Here is a 15,599-nt window from a genome sequence, read left to right on the forward strand (position 1 = left end):
AGCTGGGGATGGAGAACCAGGAGCAGTTGGGGCTGGAGAACCGGGAATGCTCAGGGCTGCTCCAAGGAGAACACCTGGCCCCAAGGAGAACACCTGGTCCCCACCACGGAATGTGTCACCCAGCAGTTGTTGTGTCCCCACACACCATGCCCAGCAGAATGACCTCCCACAGGTCACAGCAGGACAAATAAATGAGGCTCAGGACCTAAAAAATACATCTTTATTAAAAATATAATCAGTCATCCACCACGCTGAAGCAGGGGGGATGAAGTAACAGAGTTTGCTCACACCTGAACAGGGAGGAAAGCACAGCAAGGGCTGGGGAGCACACCTGAGACAGGGACAGACCTGGGACAGGGACAGACCTGGGACAGGGACAGACCTGGGACAGGGACAAACTGATGGCACAAGCTCCAGGTGAGGTAGAAGCTGGAGCTGTGAGCAGGTGAGGGCAGCATTATTGCTTAGGAAGTTGCATAGACTGGGGTGTCCCCTCCAGCTTTGGGCTTTAGAGCTCCCCAGAGCTCTGGAACATCAGTGGGGTCACCCCACGTCCCTGCCCACACCCATTTGGGAGAAGAGTAACAGAAGGGCAGTGAGGCAGGGAGGAAGCACATCCACACTCATCCTCAGCTCTGGCATGGAGAGAGGGGGCTGAGCACAGCTTCTACCCCAACACCACATCCAGGGGCACCAGCAGACCCTGAGGCTCCACAGCTCCATGGAGGAGTTTTTGGTTTCCACACGGGATTGAAGCCAAGGCAGAGAGGTGTGGCCCGACCAGCTGGAGCCCTCTGACACCTCTGAACCAGGAGGAGGAGGAAGAGGAGCAGGACACTCCTCACCACGGCTCCAGGCAGGTGCTGAGCACGCAGGTACCAACAGGACAGGTCCAAAGTTCCTCTCGTGTGTGTCACCCTCAGGTACCTGCAGAGGAGATGGAGGGGAAGGTCCATCCCCACCCACCCCAGAGGGGGGAAAGGGGCTCCTGCCTGCAGCTGTGGCACTGGGGGATGGAGCCAGATGAGCACCCAGGTTTGGGAGGGGGTCCCTGCCCTGGGGGTGCCACCCTGGGGGCTCACAAACATCCAATGCCAAAGCTGGGCTGGGTCCAGGTGGCATCCTGGTGACTTCCCAGCCTGGGGTGGGGGATTCCTGTGTGTCCCACCCTGTTCCCACCACCCAGAGATGTGCTGAGAGCAGCGCTCACACCTCAGGCAGGAGCTGCAGGGAGGTCAGACCCCTCTTGTCCCTGTCAGAGGGGGGCCAGATCCCCACAAGGACCATCCCCATGGGGTCAAACCCCACAGGGACCATCCCAACAGGGTTCATCCCCAAAAGGACCATCCCAGCAAGGACCATCCCCATGGGATACATCCCCAAAAGAACCATTCCCATGGGGTCAAACCCCACAGGGACCATCCCAACAGGGTCCATCCCCACAAGGACCAACCCCACAAGGACCAACCCCATGGGGTACATTCCCAAAAGGACCATCCCAGCAAGGACCATTCCCATGGGGTCAAACCCCACCAGGACCATCCCAACAGGGTCCAACTTCACAAAGACCAACCCCACAAGGACCATCCCCCTGAAGACCAACACCACCAAGACCATTCTCACAGGGTCCAACCCCACAAGGACCATCCCAAGGACCATTCCCATAGGGTCCATCTCCACAAGGACCATTCTCACAGGGTCCAACCCCACAAGGACCATCCCAAGGACCATCCCCACCAGGTCCAACCCCATAAGGACCATCCCCACCAGGTCCAACCCCACAAGGACCATCCCAAGGACCATTCCCACAGGGTCCATCCCCACAAGGACCATCCCAAGGACCATTCCCATAGGGTCCATCTCCACAAGGACCATTCTCACAGGGTCCAACCCCACAAGGACCATCCCAAGGACCATCCCCACCAGGTCCAACCCCATAAGGACCATCCTCACCAGGTCCAACCCCACAAGGACCATCCCAAGGACCATCCCCACCAGGTCCAACCCCATAAGGACCATCCCCACCAGGTCCAACCCCACAAGGACCATCCCAAGGACCATTCCCACAGGGTCCATCCCCACAAGGACCATTCCCAGAGGGTCCAACCCCACAAGGACCATCCCCACCACGCCTGGAGGAGCCCAAGTTCTGCTCCTCGGCCAGCTCAGTGCAGCTGACCTCACTGGACATGCACATGGTTGTGGAACAGGGAATCACTCTTGTGATTCCCACCAGAGGAGTCACTAATGTTTTCCTCCTCTTCATCCTCCTCATCATCATCATCCTCCTCAAAGAGCTCCTCGTCAATGGAGAGACTCTCCAGGCCAAACTCCCTCTCGTGGGCCGACACCTCGTTGGGGGTGACGTGGGAAGCACCACCCACAAAGTCAGCAAACCTGGGAGAAACCATGGAGCAGCACGTTGGGCAGGTGTGTCCAATGCCTCTTGAGAGGCCCTGACACAGGTAGGTGAAGCTGCATTTTGCTGCTGAGACCTGGAGTTATCCATTATTTCTTGTTTTCCACCCCTGGTGTTATCCATCCTTTCCCCCTTTCCTGGTTTTATCCATCCTTTCCACCCTTGGTGTTATCCATCTTTTCCCCTTTTCCACCCCTGATGTTATTTATCCATCCTTTCCCCCTTTCCTGGTGTTATCCATCCTTTCCCCCTTTTCCACCCTCTGGTGTTATCCATCCTTTCCACCCTTTCCTGGTGTTATCCATCCTTTACCCTTTTCCACCCCTGGTGTTATTTATCCATCCTTTCCCCCTTTCCTGGTGTTATCCATCCTTTCCCCCTTTTCCTGGTGTTACCCATCCTTTCCCCCCTTTCCACCCCCTGGTTGATTTTATCCATCCTTTCCCCCTTTTCCACCCTGTGGTGTTATCCATCCTCTCCCCCTTTCCTGGTGTTATCCATCCTTTTTCCCTTTCTCCCTTTCCTGGTGTTATCCATCCTGGTACCATCCATCCTTTCCCCCTTTTCCTGGTATCATCCATCCTCTCCCCCTTTCCTGGTATCATCCATCCTTTCCCCCTTTTCTGGTGTTACCCATCCTTTCCCTCCCAAAACCACAGATCTGTGTCCCTAAGGACAGAGGTGACAGCCCAGAGGGACACAGGGTGGCCACCCCAAGCTCACTCTCAGGGGTGTCACCTTTTAGGGGACTGGATGCGGGACACCGTGGTCCAGGCAGAGAATTCGGGGCTCTTGCAGAAGCTCCTCAGCTCTGCCAGGGCCTTTCGGGTCTCCACCTCGCCCTGGAGCTGAAATTCCTCCTCCGTCAGCAGCCGAGGGGGGGTCGGGCCCAGCCTGGAGCTCTGCACCCTCCTGCCAGGGGGGAAACAGCAGTTAATGCCTGCCTGGGTGGGGTGGGGTGGGAGCAGCTCCTGGGGCAGGACACCAGGGCAGGACCCTGGGACAGGAAACCTGAGGCAGAAACTCTCAGGACAGAACATCTCAGGACAGAACTCCTGGGCCAGGAAATCTCAGGACTGAATTCCTGGGACAGAAACTCCCAGGACAGAACCCCTGAGTCAGAAACTCCCAGGTCAGAACCCCTGGGACAGGAAACCTGAGGCAGAAACTCTCAGGACAGAACCCCTGGAGCAGGAATCCTAGGGCAGGAAATCTCAGGACTGAATTCCTGGGACAGAAACTCCCAGGACAGAACCTCTGGGGCAGGAACTCCCAGGTCAGAACCCCTGGGACAGGAAACCTGAGGCAGAAATTCTCAGGACAGAACCCCCGGAGCACGAACACCCTCCAGGGCAGGACCCCTGGGACAGGAACTCTTAGGACAGAACCTTTGGGACAGAAATTCACAAGACAGATCCCCCGGGGCAGGAATTCTCAGGTCAAAACCTCTGGGGTAGGAACTCTCAGGTCAAAACCCTTGGGACAGGAATTCTCAGGACAGAACCTCTGGGGCAGGACCCCAGGACAGAATCCCTGGGACAGGAACTCTCAAGTCAGAACCCCTGGGACAGGAATTCTCAGGTCAAAACCCTTGGGATAGGAATTCTCAGGACAGAAACTCTCAGGACAGAACCCCTGAAACAGGAACCCTGGGGCAGGAACTCTCAGGTCAAAACCCTTGGGACAGGAACTCTCAGGTCAGAACCCCTGGGGCAGGACCACCCTCCAGGGCAGGATTCCTGGAGCAGGAACTCTAAGGCAAGACCAGCAGCTGAGGCAGGATCACCTCCCAGGGCAAGAACCCCTGGGTTGAGCCAGCTCCTGGTGCACAAATCTCTGGGGCAGAACCAGCTCCTGGAACATGAATCCCTGGGGCAGAACCAGCTTCCAGGACAGGAATTCACAGAAATCACAGAATCACAGAAATTCTAGGTTGGAAGAGACCTTTACGATCATCGAGTCCAACCCATGTTCTAACACCTCAACTAGATCATGGCACCAAGTGCCACATCCAGTCTTTTTTTAAACTCTTCGAGGGATGGTGACTCCACCACCTCCCTGGGTAGATGATTCCAGTATTTCATCACTCTTTCTGTGAATTCCTGAGACAGAACCATCTCCTGGGGCAGAAACCCTGGGATAAAACCAGCTCCTGAGGCTGGACCAGCTCCTGGCACACAAATCCCTGGGGCAGAGCTAGCTCCCAGGACAGAAACAGCTCCTGGAACATGAATCCCTGGGACAGAATCAGCTCCTGAGGCTGGACTAGTTTCAGGAATATGAATCCCTGGGGCATCCCAAGCTCCCAGCTCCTGGTACACAAATCCCTGGGGCAGAACCAGCTCCTAAGACAGGAATTCCTGGGACAGAACCAGCTTCCAGGGCAGAACCAGTTCCTGGGGCAGGAACCCTGGGGCAGAACCAGGTCTTGGAATGTGAATCCCTGGGGCTGAACCAGGTGCCGAGGCTGGACCAGCTTCTGGAACACGAATTCCTGGGGCATCCCAAGCTCCCAGCTCCCTGTACACAAATCTCTGGGGCAGAACCAGCTCCTGGGGCAGGAACCCTGGGACAGACAGCTCCTGAAGCTGGACCAGCTCCAGGAACATGAATCCCTGGGGGAGAACCAGTTCCCAGGACAGGACCAGCTCCTAGGGCAGGAACCCTGGGGCAGAACCAGCTCCTGGAGCAGAACCAACTCCTGAGGCTGGACCAGCTTCAGGAACACGAATTCCTGGGGCATCCCAAGCTCCCAGCTCCTGGCACACAAATCCCTGGGGCAGAACCAGCTCCTAAGACAGGAATTCCTGGGGCAGAACCAGCTTCCAGGGCAGAACCAGCTCCTGGGGCAGGAACCCTGGGGCAGAACCAGCTCTTGGGGCAGAACCAGCTCCCAGGACATAATCAGCTCCCCCTGAACACTGGGACAGAACCAGCTCCTGAGGCTACACCACCTTCAGGAACACAAATCCCTGGGGCATCCCAAGCTCTCAGCTCCTCACCTGTAGGCAGCAAATGCCCACTGCAAGGGGTAATCCAGGTTCTTGGTGCAGAAAGCCACCAGCACGAGGCCCAGGGCGATGGGGTGGATCTGGATGCCTGAGTAGATGAGCAGCAGCCCCAGGAGCTGCAGGGCCCAGGACAGGAGGTTGATGCTGCGCTCGTTCTCCAAGGGGCCGTACCTGTAGCACACGGCGAAGCTCAGGAGGCCCACAGAGAGCAGGTAACCTGTGGGGGAGCACAGGGATGGGGCTCTGTGAGGATGAGGAGGAAGCTGACACCACCAGCAGGGACAGGGAGGCTCAGCTTTGCTCCATGGTTCCACCAGGAGATGTTCACCAGGTGAATCTCAGAGCTCCCACCTACCCAACAGGTACTGCCAGTAGGACTTGCAGATCTCCTGCAGGTTCTTGAAGATCAGCTGAAGCAGGTACAGGGAAAAGGACCAACCTCCAATAAGCAGGAAGTACACAGGGCTTTTCTGGAGGGAGCACAGGCAGGTTGTGGATACCTCCCTCAGGTGCTCTGTACCAAACCCAGTCCATTCCAGTACAGGTATGGAAAGGGTTACGAGGTCTCTGAGCCCCTCAAAACGTGACACCTACCTTGGGCATGACTTTGGACATCATGTAGACAAGGACAAGCAGAGAGGCCAACAAGCCAACACTGATCCCAGCTGAGTAGTAAAAGATTTGGCTCCTGCAATGATCACACAGGGAATCAATCTCAGCAGGTGTTTTATGGATATCTGTGCACAAACACCCCCAAGCAGGAGCCACCAGGGAAAGGAGAGATCTCACCTGCTCAGAGTGTCCCCACAAAAAAACAACAGCAGGCCCAGGAAGAAAACAAGGAGCAGCTTAGGATCAAAACCTGGAAAAAAAAAGAATGAAAAATATTAATCCCAGTGAAGAGGGGCACGGTGGGAAGCTCCCACCTACCACAGGGTGACAGGACAGGGATGGGACCTCCAAGTGCCCCAAATTCCTTCTGCACACCAAAATCCCTTCCTGAGGAAGGAACAGGTCTGTGCATCATCAACTGTTTGCAATTAACCTTGGTTGATTTAGGAGCATTTGAATTAAAGTGTTAAGGATGTTGCTCTTTGCTTGTAGCTAAGCCTTAAAGAGTTCTGCAATAATAACCTTTTGAAATATAATTTTAGAATATTGATTGTATCCTTAAAACTATGTATATATATATTTATATTTATATATAAAGTGTATATATTTATGGAAAATATATTTATTTATTTTATATATATATATTTGGAATATATATAAAGGAAACATACTTATCTCACACCTTAACAAAACAGAGAAAAACAGCTTGAGAAAGGAAGATGAACATCAACTCGGGGATTTATAGTTTTGACCAAGGGAAGCTGGACATCACTGTTATGAGATTTAGAGTCTCTGCAATTAAAAGTTGGACCCACATCTGGGGAGCTGGACTTCACCAGATGGGATTTGTCTTTCTTCTTTTGGAAACTGGACCACCACCACCTGGGGATGCTCCTTTTGGGATACATCCTGAGAAAAACTAAATCACAACAGTGTATAGAATTGTGATGTAAAAATTGGAATAGAAACTGCTGAGAAAGCTGATGAGTACCCCTATAAATACCTGTGAACCTCAACTATGGGAGTGCAGTGTGTATTACTCATATTTTACCATATTAATTAATAAATAGATTGCTGCTTGAATATTGGCCTAATCAAGCTTCTCATTTATAACAAACTGGACTTCACCAGATGGGATTTGTCTTTCTTCTTTCAGAAACTGGACCACCACCTGGGATACTCCTTTTGGGATACATCTTGAGAAAGACTAAATCAAAATAATGTACAGAATTGTGAAATAAAAATTGGCAGAAACCGCTGAAGAGTAAAAATTGGGACAGAAACTGCTGAGAAAGCTGATGAGTACCCCTATAAATACCTGTAAGCCCCAACTATGGGTGTGCAGTTGGAGGGAAAACTTCTCCCACTGTACCCAGCACTATACTGATCATCATTTATTAATTAATAAATTGATTGCTGCTTGAATATTGGCCCAATCAAGCTTCTCATTTCTAACAGAGGGGACGTACGTCGCAAGAGGATGACTTTGTAGCTGGTGCCAGGCTCCAGCAGCTCGACCTTCAGGCAGGTTTTGTTGCTGTAGAGGTCCACATCGATGCTGGTGTCGTTGAGTTTGCCCCTCAGGAAGGAGAAGACCACGTTCCACAGGCTGAACTTCTCCAGCTCCTCCTCGCTGTCCACCTGGGTGACGCGGAGCATGCGGTCGCTGGTGACGCGGATCTGGGGGAGAGAGAGGGGAATGGGGGTGGTGAGACTGGAGAAATGAGAGTGGGTTCCTGCCCCAGGGGCTGGTTCTGGCCCTGGGAGCTTAGTCTGTCCCAGGGATTCATGTTCCTGAAGGTGGTCCAGCCTCAAGGGGTGGTTCTGTCCCAGAGTTCCTGCCCCAGGAGCTGGTTCTGCCCTGGCAATTTGTGTGCCAGGAGTTGATCCAGCCTCAGGAGCTGGTTTTGCTCCAGGAATTAATGTTCCTGAATCCAGTTCTGTCCTGGCAGCTTGGTCTGTCCCAGGGATTCATGTTCCTGAAGCTGGTTCTCCCCCAGGAGCTGGTTCTGCCCTGGGAGCTTGGTCTATTCTAGGAATTCCTGTCTCAGGAGCTGGTTCTGTCCAGGGTTCCTGTCCTGGGAACTGGTTCTGCCCCAGAGATTTCTGTACCAGGAGCTGGTCCAGCCTCAGGAACTGGTCCTGCCCCTGGGTTCCTGCTCCAGGAGCTGTTTCTGTCCTGGGAGCTTGGTCTGCCACAAGGATTCCTATCTTAGAAGTTGGTTCTGCCCCAAAGATTTATGTTCAGAGGTGACCTCATCACTCTCTATAGCTCCTGAAAGGTGCCTGTGCTCAGCTGGGGTTGGACTCTCTCTCCAGGAACTGACAGAACCAGAGGACACATCTCAATCTGTGCAAAGGGTAATTCAGGTTAGATATCAGGAAAAAGTTTTTCATGGAAAGAGTGATAAATTCTGGAATGTTCTGCACAGGGAGGTGGTGGAGTCACCATCCCTGGGTGTGTTTAACAAAGCCTGGATGTGGCACTGGGTGCCAGGCTGGAGTTGAGGTGTCGGGGCTGGGTTGGACTCAATGATTTTCAAGTTCTCTTCCAACCCAGTGATACTGTGGATGGATGGGTGGATGGATGGATGGGCTGCAGCAAGGAGGACCTGCTGCCTCCTCCTCCTCCTGCTGCTGTCACCTGTGTCCTGGTCCAGACATCGTTCCATCTCGGGGGGTGGGTGTTGGTGTAGCAGAAGCGCTGGGATTCCCGGTACTGGGAGTTGTGCCCGTCCTGGAGTGGGATCACGGCATCCTTGGGGCCTGGGGAGCACACACGGCGGGGTTCAGACCACAGGGAGGGGTTCAGACCCTGCCTCACCCACCCAACCCTTTCCCTCCCCGGGCATGCTCCCATTTCCCACATCCCCCACGGTTTTTCTGCTGTTTTCTTTAGAATTCACCCTCCGGTTCTTTTCCTGGATAATCCCATCTGGCTCGACTCCAAGCCCCAAAATTCGACCTCAGCGACCCAAACCCGACGGTGCCTCCGGTCCCTGAGGTGAGGCAGCTCCCGAACGGCACCGAATGCCCGATAGTACCGGGGGATCGGCACAGCGGGACGGAAAATCCCGGTCCCACCGGGCCGCACCGACCCCCTCAACCTGGAGACGCTCAGAGGGTTCCCTGAGGGCACCGGGCCGCTCCCTTTGTCCCGCCATGCTGCCCCGGGAGCTGCCGCCGCCCCGCTCCCCACCATGACCCCACCCGGTCCCCGCTCACCTGCGGCTCCCAGGGGCAGCAAGGGCAGGAACAGCAGCAGCAGCACGGGCAGTACCGGGAGCCACCGCCGCCGTCCCGGAGCCGGTTTCATCCCTCCCGCCGCGGCTGCGCCGGCCGCTTCCGCTTCCGCCACCGTGCCGGGCCGGCGGAAGAGGAGCGGCCACAGCCAATAGGAAGGGGGCTCGCCGGGCTTTGTTGTTGATTGACAGCTGATTAAACCTATCAAAATTCAGCTCTGATCTCGCTCCCGCCCCTCGGCTCTTACCGAGTTGATTGACAGTATGTTTAACTTATCAGCAGTGCGCGTGCAGGAAGCAGCAATGTTCCCGCCCTCGGTTACCACGGTGACCAACATGCCCGCCATTCACTCAACAGACACACCCCTCCTTAGTAACGGCTCTGACAGACACGCCCCTCAACCAATCAGAACTCCTGTACCCTAGGCCACGCCTCCATTCTATTTTACATCCCGCGTGATTGACAACCGCCTCCGCCTATCAGGGCGCGGCCTGGCGTTGTTTGTGTGAATGGGTCACGCGTGGGGGGCGCGCAGGTCCCGCCCCTCCCTCCCCTCCCCACCCCCGGCAGCCGAACCCGCGGTCCCGAGTCCCGCCGGTCCCACCGACCCCACCGGTACCGGGTCCCACCGGGATCGGGTCCCACTGACCCCACCGGCTCCGCAACCCCACGGCTCGCACGGGGCTCTGCCAGCGCGGGCGTGGCACGGTGGTCACCGGTGACCCGCATCCCACGGACCGGCCCGGGGGCTCCGGTTCGCCGCTCTGCCCGCACCGTCCGTGCCCCCTAGCCCCGGGCAGGGGGTGCCGCTCTCCGCGTGGGTCCGTCCCCTCCCCTCCACCGTGGGGCGGCGGCCGCCCGTGGGCGGGCAGCGGGGAGCGGGCTCGGGCGGCCCCCCCGCTCCCCCTCCGCGGGCCGTGGGCGGTGGAGCCGGGAAGCGGCGGGGCCGTGGGCGGAGGATGTGCGTCAGCCGGGGGCAGCGCCGGGGCTGGGAACGGCCCCGCCGCGCCGGACGCTTGCTCGTGGAAAAGGGAAAAGTGGAGGGGGGGGGCGTGATAGGGGGGCGGTGGGGAGGGGGGTGAACCGGGGGGGTCGGGGCAGGACCCCCGCCATGGGCACCGTGCCCGTGCGGGATGCCCCGGCTGCTCCCCCGGTAGCTCCGGGGATGCGCCCCGGGCACCGGCACGGGCCCCCCAGGCCGGGCAGGATCGCGCGGGGGCGGTTCTGGCCCCACGCCAGGCGCCGGCCGCGGTATAAATAGCACCGAGCCACGCAGGGCCGGAGCGGGTGCGGGCCGTGACATCCCCCCCGTGCTCCCTCCCGTGGGAGAGACCCCGGTGCTGCGGGCGGGGGGCTCCAGCATCCCCCAGCCCACCCGAGAAATCTCCGTCCGCTCCCGTTATCGCTGCTCCCCTCGGAGCCCATCGGTGGCAGCGTGTGCGTGCCGGTGATACCGAGTGCCAGCGCTCCGGCACCGGGGGGCACTGCCGGGACAGCGGTGCCGGTAGTCGGAGCATCCCCGCGCCCGCTCGCGTTGTCACCGACACCGGCGATGCTGCGAGCGGGGATTCGGGGCGTCCACGCCAACACCGAGCACCGCGCCTCCCTTCGGGGGCTTCTGCCTCTGCCACGGACCCCCCGGTGCCACGCGTGTCCTGCCCGCTCCCTGCCGGGGCTGCGGGACCCCCGGTGCCGCCGTGCAGGGCGCCGCTCCCCTCCCGCTGCTCCGGTAACGGGGAGAGGGAAGAAGGGGGCCCGGAGCTGCCGCCCCCGCCGCTGCCCCCCCCCCCGTTCCCCGCGCTCGGCGGGGGCGGCAGCCGCGGGATCCGCCCCCGGGGCCTCCCACGCGCGGCGCAGCCGGGGCCGCTGCTATTTCACGGTCCCGCCCGTGTGGGCGGCGCGCAGAGCGGCGCGGCGCGGCGGAGGGAGCGCGCCCGGCCCGGCCGCGGGACCCCCCGAGCAGCGGCACCCCCCAGACCCCCCGGTTAGAGCCGGCCCCGGAGCCCCCCCGCCCCTCCCCGGCCGCCCGGCGGGGCGGGCGGAGCGGACGGAGGCGGTTCCAGGCGGCGGTGAGCGAACGGGGGGGGGACGGCGGGGAGGGGATGGGGCACACGGGGGGCACCGGGCAGGGCGGGAGTCCCGGGGGGACCGGGGGGAGCGGAGGGGGGCGGAGCGGCGGGGGACACCGGGCAGGGCGGGGTGGTGGCCACGGGGATCCGGGAGGGTCCGGGATGCACGGGGAGAGGATGGCACCCACCGGGGGCACCGGAGGGTACCGGGGGGGGGTCGGGAGGCTTGGCAGCGTTAGCAGCACAGAGGGACCGAGGGATGGACAGTGGGGGTCACCGGGTAAAGCGGAGAGCCTGGGGAAGGGGCGACCCCGGTGGGGCCGGGAGGAATCGGGGGGATAAGGCACAGGGTGGGCTCGGAGCACCGGGCAGGTGCGGGGATGCTGCGGGAGGATGGCCCTGGTGGGACCGGGGTGGGGATGGGGGCACCGAGCGGGGCGGGGTCACCAGGGAAGGGTGGCCCTGGTGGGATCCAGGGGACCCACAGGGGAACAGGGCACGGCAGGGCAGGGGGATATTGGCCATGGTGGGATTGGCACTGGCACTGGAACATCACCCCCGGGCATGGGGGGCTGGGGGAAGCCCCCAGATGTGTGTCCTGCCCTGTGTGAGGACCTGGCATGGAGGGGATGCTGGCTGGGGTGGGCACAGGATGGGCACAGCCCAGGGTAGGGGTTGGGGTGAGGGTGACCCCACTCGTGTCTGTGCCACGTCCAGGGGCTGTGGCTGCAGGGACCGTCCCAGTTTGGAGCACATGGGTGGGACTGGGCGCCCTGTGGGGTTTAGGGACACTGGACCACACGGGAATGCTCCTTCTGCCCTGTACCAGGCCTAAGGGTGGGGAGAGCTTTCTCCTGCATGTCCATCTGTCCGGTGGTGAGTCCGTCTGTCCTCTCTCCACCACCACAGGCTCGTCATGGCCCTGCCCCGCACGCTGGGGGAGCTGCAGCTCTACCGGGTGCTGCAACGTGCCAACCTGCTGGGCTACTACGAGACCTTCATCCAGCAAGGGGGGGACGACGTGCAGCAGCTCTGCGAGGCGGGCGAGGAGGAGTTCCTGGAGATCATGGCGCTGGTGGGCATGGCCACCAAACCCCTCCACGTCCGCCGCCTCCAGAAGGCCCTGCGGGAGTGGGCCTCCAACCCAGGGCTCTTCAGCCAGCCCGTGTCGGCCGTCCCGGTCAGCAGCATCCCACTCTTCAAGCTCTCCGAGGCCGGTGGGCGCAAGGCACTCAGCAACGGGCACGCCAGCCCCGGAGAGGCAGCGGGCAAAGGGGGTGGCAGCGCCGGGACGCCCCCAGCCCGCAGCCCCACGGAGCCAGGGGAGAAGCTGTCACCATCAGCAGCTCCACCGTGGCCGGGAAGGAGCACCCCCGAGTCGGAGGGTGGAGGGGATGAGGAGCCCGGGGGTCCCCCCTTCTCCCCGAGCGGGAGCAGCGGGGAGCAGGCGGTGGGCACGGAGCTGGAGCCGGAGTTGGCACGGACGGTGGTGGAGAGCGTGGAGAGGCTGCTGCAGAGCTGCCCTCGGGGTGGCGAGGCCGAGCTGAGGGCGCTGATGAAGCTCAACAAGAAGCTGGCCAAATCTGTGGGGCACATCTTCCAGCTGGAGGACGGGGACCGGCAGAAGGAGGAGGAGATCCGGCGGCACAGCGCGATCTACGGGCGCGGCGAGGCCCGGCGCCGTGAGGGCAAGCAGCTCACCCTGCACGAGGTGAGTGAGCTCCGTGCTTGGAGCTCTGCGATGTGCTGGCTTGGGACATGGGACGGGCACTGGGGTGGCTCTGGGGGTGTGGTGAGTGGGTGGGATTTGAGCTCTCCTCCCACGCCAGGCTGGAGCTGGCGCTGCCTTAGCCGAGGGTTGTGTGGGTGGTGCTGTCCCGTGGGTGCTGCCGTGTCCCTGTCCCCGCTCACGCATCGTTTCTGCCCCCAGCTCATCATCAATGAGGCGGCCGCCCAGTTCTGCCTGCGGGACAACTCGCTGCTGCTGCGGCGCGTCGAGCTCTTCTCGCTCTCACGGCAGGTGGCACGGGAGAGCACCTACCTGTCCTCGCTCAAGGTGGCCAGGTGAGCCCCGAACCCCACCCTTGTAGGCCTATGGGGGTCTGGCTGTCACCCCATTGCCCCCAGCACTTCTGGATGGGGCAGCACCCTGTGGCCCCCAGTTCCCCTTTGCCAGCGTGGGAGGTTTCTGCCTGACCTCGGAGCGTGGGACGTGGGGAGGATGGGAATGACGGGGATGCCAGGCGTGGGAAGGGATGCCAGGCAGCAAAGGGATGCCGCTGGGGATGCCCTATCTTTTGCCTCCATCCCCAAAGTCCCCTGCCCACCGTGCCAGCGCTGCCTTTTCCCTTTGCTCTCCAGCTGCTTCCCTCTTCTTCCCACCCCCAATTCCATCCGTGCCAGAACCCCACCTGCCTGGTGGCTCTGCCCACAGCCTTGCTGTGGCCACCCCCACGCCTGACACAGCCCCTTTCCACCCCCAGGGCCCATCCCGAGGACAGCGGCGCCGTCGTGGCCAAGCGGCTCAAGCAGGAGGTGGGTGCAGGTGCAGGGGGAGCAGCGTGTGCAGGTGTGCACACCTGTGAGCGTGGGTGTGACGCTGCAACGTGCCCGGGGCTGCCCATGCCAGCGCTGTGGGTGTTGTGGGGTGGGTGGTGCAGGGGATCTCTGCTCACCTGTGTGCACCTGGCAGGCTGGAGAGCAGAGCCGCCCTGAGCTCCTGGCACTGCCGGTGGGGCTGGAGCCGCCCGGCGCCGGGTACCGAGCCAGCTTGGAGGAGGACACGGGCAGCATCTCCGGGGAGAGCCTCGATGGCCATTTACAGGGTGAGTGCGGGGTCTCTCCCTTTCTCTGGTGGTGCTCGGCCCCCTCTCCCCGCGCTGATTGTCGCCCCTCTCTCGGCAGCGGCGGGCGCTTGTCCCCGGCTGACCCCTCCGCCCGGCGCGGCCCCGGACGTGCCCCTCGGCCTCGCTCCCCACGGGCTCTGGAGCCGCCACATCCTCCAGCAGACGCTGATGGACGAGGGGCTGCGCCTGGCCCGCTTGGTCTCTCACGACCGCGTGGGGCGGCTCAGCCCCTGCCTGCCGGGGAAGCCCCCGGGACCAGGTGAGCCCCCCGAGGGGCCGGGGGGGCTTTGCCGCGGGCAGGGGTCGGGTCAGGAGGGCACCGCTGCCTTGTGCTGTAGAATCGCGTCCTGACTCCATCTCCCGTGTTCTCCCCGCAGAGTTCGAGGACGGGCTGGCGGAACGGGGTCCTCCGGCCCCCCCAGACCCCCCTCGGGGCACCATCAAGGTGGAGCAGGAGACCAGCAGGCAGTGAGGCCCCTGTAGCCCCCCCGCCACCATTAACGAAGCAATAACGTGCTGGGGGACGGGTGCGGCGGCGCTCCGGGCCCCGGGGAGCTTGGGGACGGAAGGGGGGGTCGCATCCACAACCCTCCCTGGCCCCCCTCCCGTCCCACAGCGACGCTCTGGTTACCTCAGCCGCGGCGGGATGCGAACTCCCCGCAGCAGCAATACCCTCATCCCGCCCGGCTCCGCTGCCCCAGGGCTGGGGAGCCCTCGATGGACTGGAGCCCACCCTGTAGAGCCCCGTGCTGACCGTTGCCCCCTCCCCATCACAGCTCGGGGACAGACGCGTCGCACTGTGCGCTCCCCCACGTCAGCGCTGCCGCCCACGCCGGGAACACGGTCCCCCCCCCCCCCCCACACACACCCGCACCCGCAGCGCCCACGCAGCAGCCGCCAGCCCCCTCCCCGCAGCACGTGCCAGCTCACTGTGCACCCCCCCCAAACCCTGCGACCCCTCCCCAGCACCGCATCGGCTGTAAATACCCCCCCACAAACCCCCCGCACGCATCCCCCCCCCGCACCCCGATACCTGCGTGTGCTTCCAGCATGGTCCCTGTTGTGCCGGGGGGTGCCACACGTGCCAGGGGGGTGGCACCCCCTCCCAGCACGATGCAGGCGGCTTTGATGGGCACTGGGGAGGTGCTGTTCCCCCCCCCCCCCCCGACCCCACCCCAAAACCCCTCCTTGTCCCCCCCCCCAATCCCTACAAACCCAGCCCCGGGGTTCCCATTCACACCCCCACCCCCCCGTTAGGACTGTGTGGTGTCTTTTTAGAGCATTAGCGACTCTTCCTTTGTACCGTGTACAGTAGATTATTTATTTTGTTATTTTGGAATAAAACTTTATTTTATGGCTTATCTTCCTACCCCCCTTGCTCCAGCCTGGAGGTGGGGAG

General features: G+C 61.0%; 2 protein-coding genes across 8 annotated transcripts; one reads left to right on the plus strand and one right to left on the minus strand.

Annotated features, from left to right (window-relative positions):
* Positions 1-202: 202 nt before the first annotated feature.
* On the minus strand, positions 203-9,495 carry NEMP1 (nuclear envelope integral membrane protein 1). Of its 5 annotated transcripts, none has more exons than XR_012577564.1 (10): positions 9,268-9,495; positions 8,687-8,808; positions 7,512-7,722; positions 6,220-6,292; positions 6,025-6,118; positions 5,786-5,900; positions 5,422-5,647; positions 3,158-3,331; positions 383-2,397; positions 203-348 (listed from the first exon to the last, which is right to left on the minus strand). XR_012577564.1 is itself a non-coding variant. In XM_074530920.1 (10 exons), exons 1-10 carry the CDS (start codon positions 9,356-9,358, stop codon positions 920-922), a joined length of 1,278 nt encoding a protein of 425 aa, XP_074387021.1. In that variant the 5' UTR covers positions 9,359-9,495; the 3' UTR covers positions 203-919. The 5 variants fall into 5 exon arrangements, 3 of the variants coding, with proteins under 3 accessions (XP_074387021.1, XP_074387020.1, XP_074387019.1); XR_012577563.1 differs by having other exon boundaries at positions 203-331; positions 366-2,397; XM_074530920.1 differs by having other exon boundaries at positions 203-927; positions 2,234-2,397.
* Positions 9,496-11,212: 1,717 nt separating this feature from the next.
* NAB2 (NGFI-A binding protein 2) lies at positions 11,213-15,561 on the plus strand. Of its 3 annotated transcripts, XM_074530915.1 has the most exons (7): positions 11,213-11,354; positions 12,264-13,065; positions 13,285-13,418; positions 13,838-13,889; positions 14,047-14,179; positions 14,259-14,459; positions 14,578-15,561. In XM_074530915.1, exons 2-7 carry the CDS (start codon positions 12,271-12,273, stop codon positions 14,670-14,672), a joined length of 1,410 nt encoding a protein of 469 aa, XP_074387016.1. In that variant the 5' UTR covers positions 11,213-11,354; positions 12,264-12,270; the 3' UTR covers positions 14,673-15,561. The 3 variants fall into 3 exon arrangements, with proteins under 3 accessions (XP_074387016.1, XP_074387018.1, XP_074387017.1); XM_074530917.1 differs by lacking the exon at positions 14,259-14,459; XM_074530916.1 differs by lacking the exon at positions 11,213-11,354 and having other exon boundaries at positions 12,121-13,065.
* The last annotated feature ends 38 nt before the right edge of the window (positions 15,562-15,599 follow it).

Source organism: Zonotrichia albicollis, chromosome 33, assembly GCF_047830755.1.
Source record: "Zonotrichia albicollis isolate bZonAlb1 chromosome 33, bZonAlb1.hap1, whole genome shotgun sequence".
Classification (NCBI taxonomy): domain Eukaryota; kingdom Metazoa; phylum Chordata; class Aves; order Passeriformes; family Passerellidae; genus Zonotrichia; species Zonotrichia albicollis.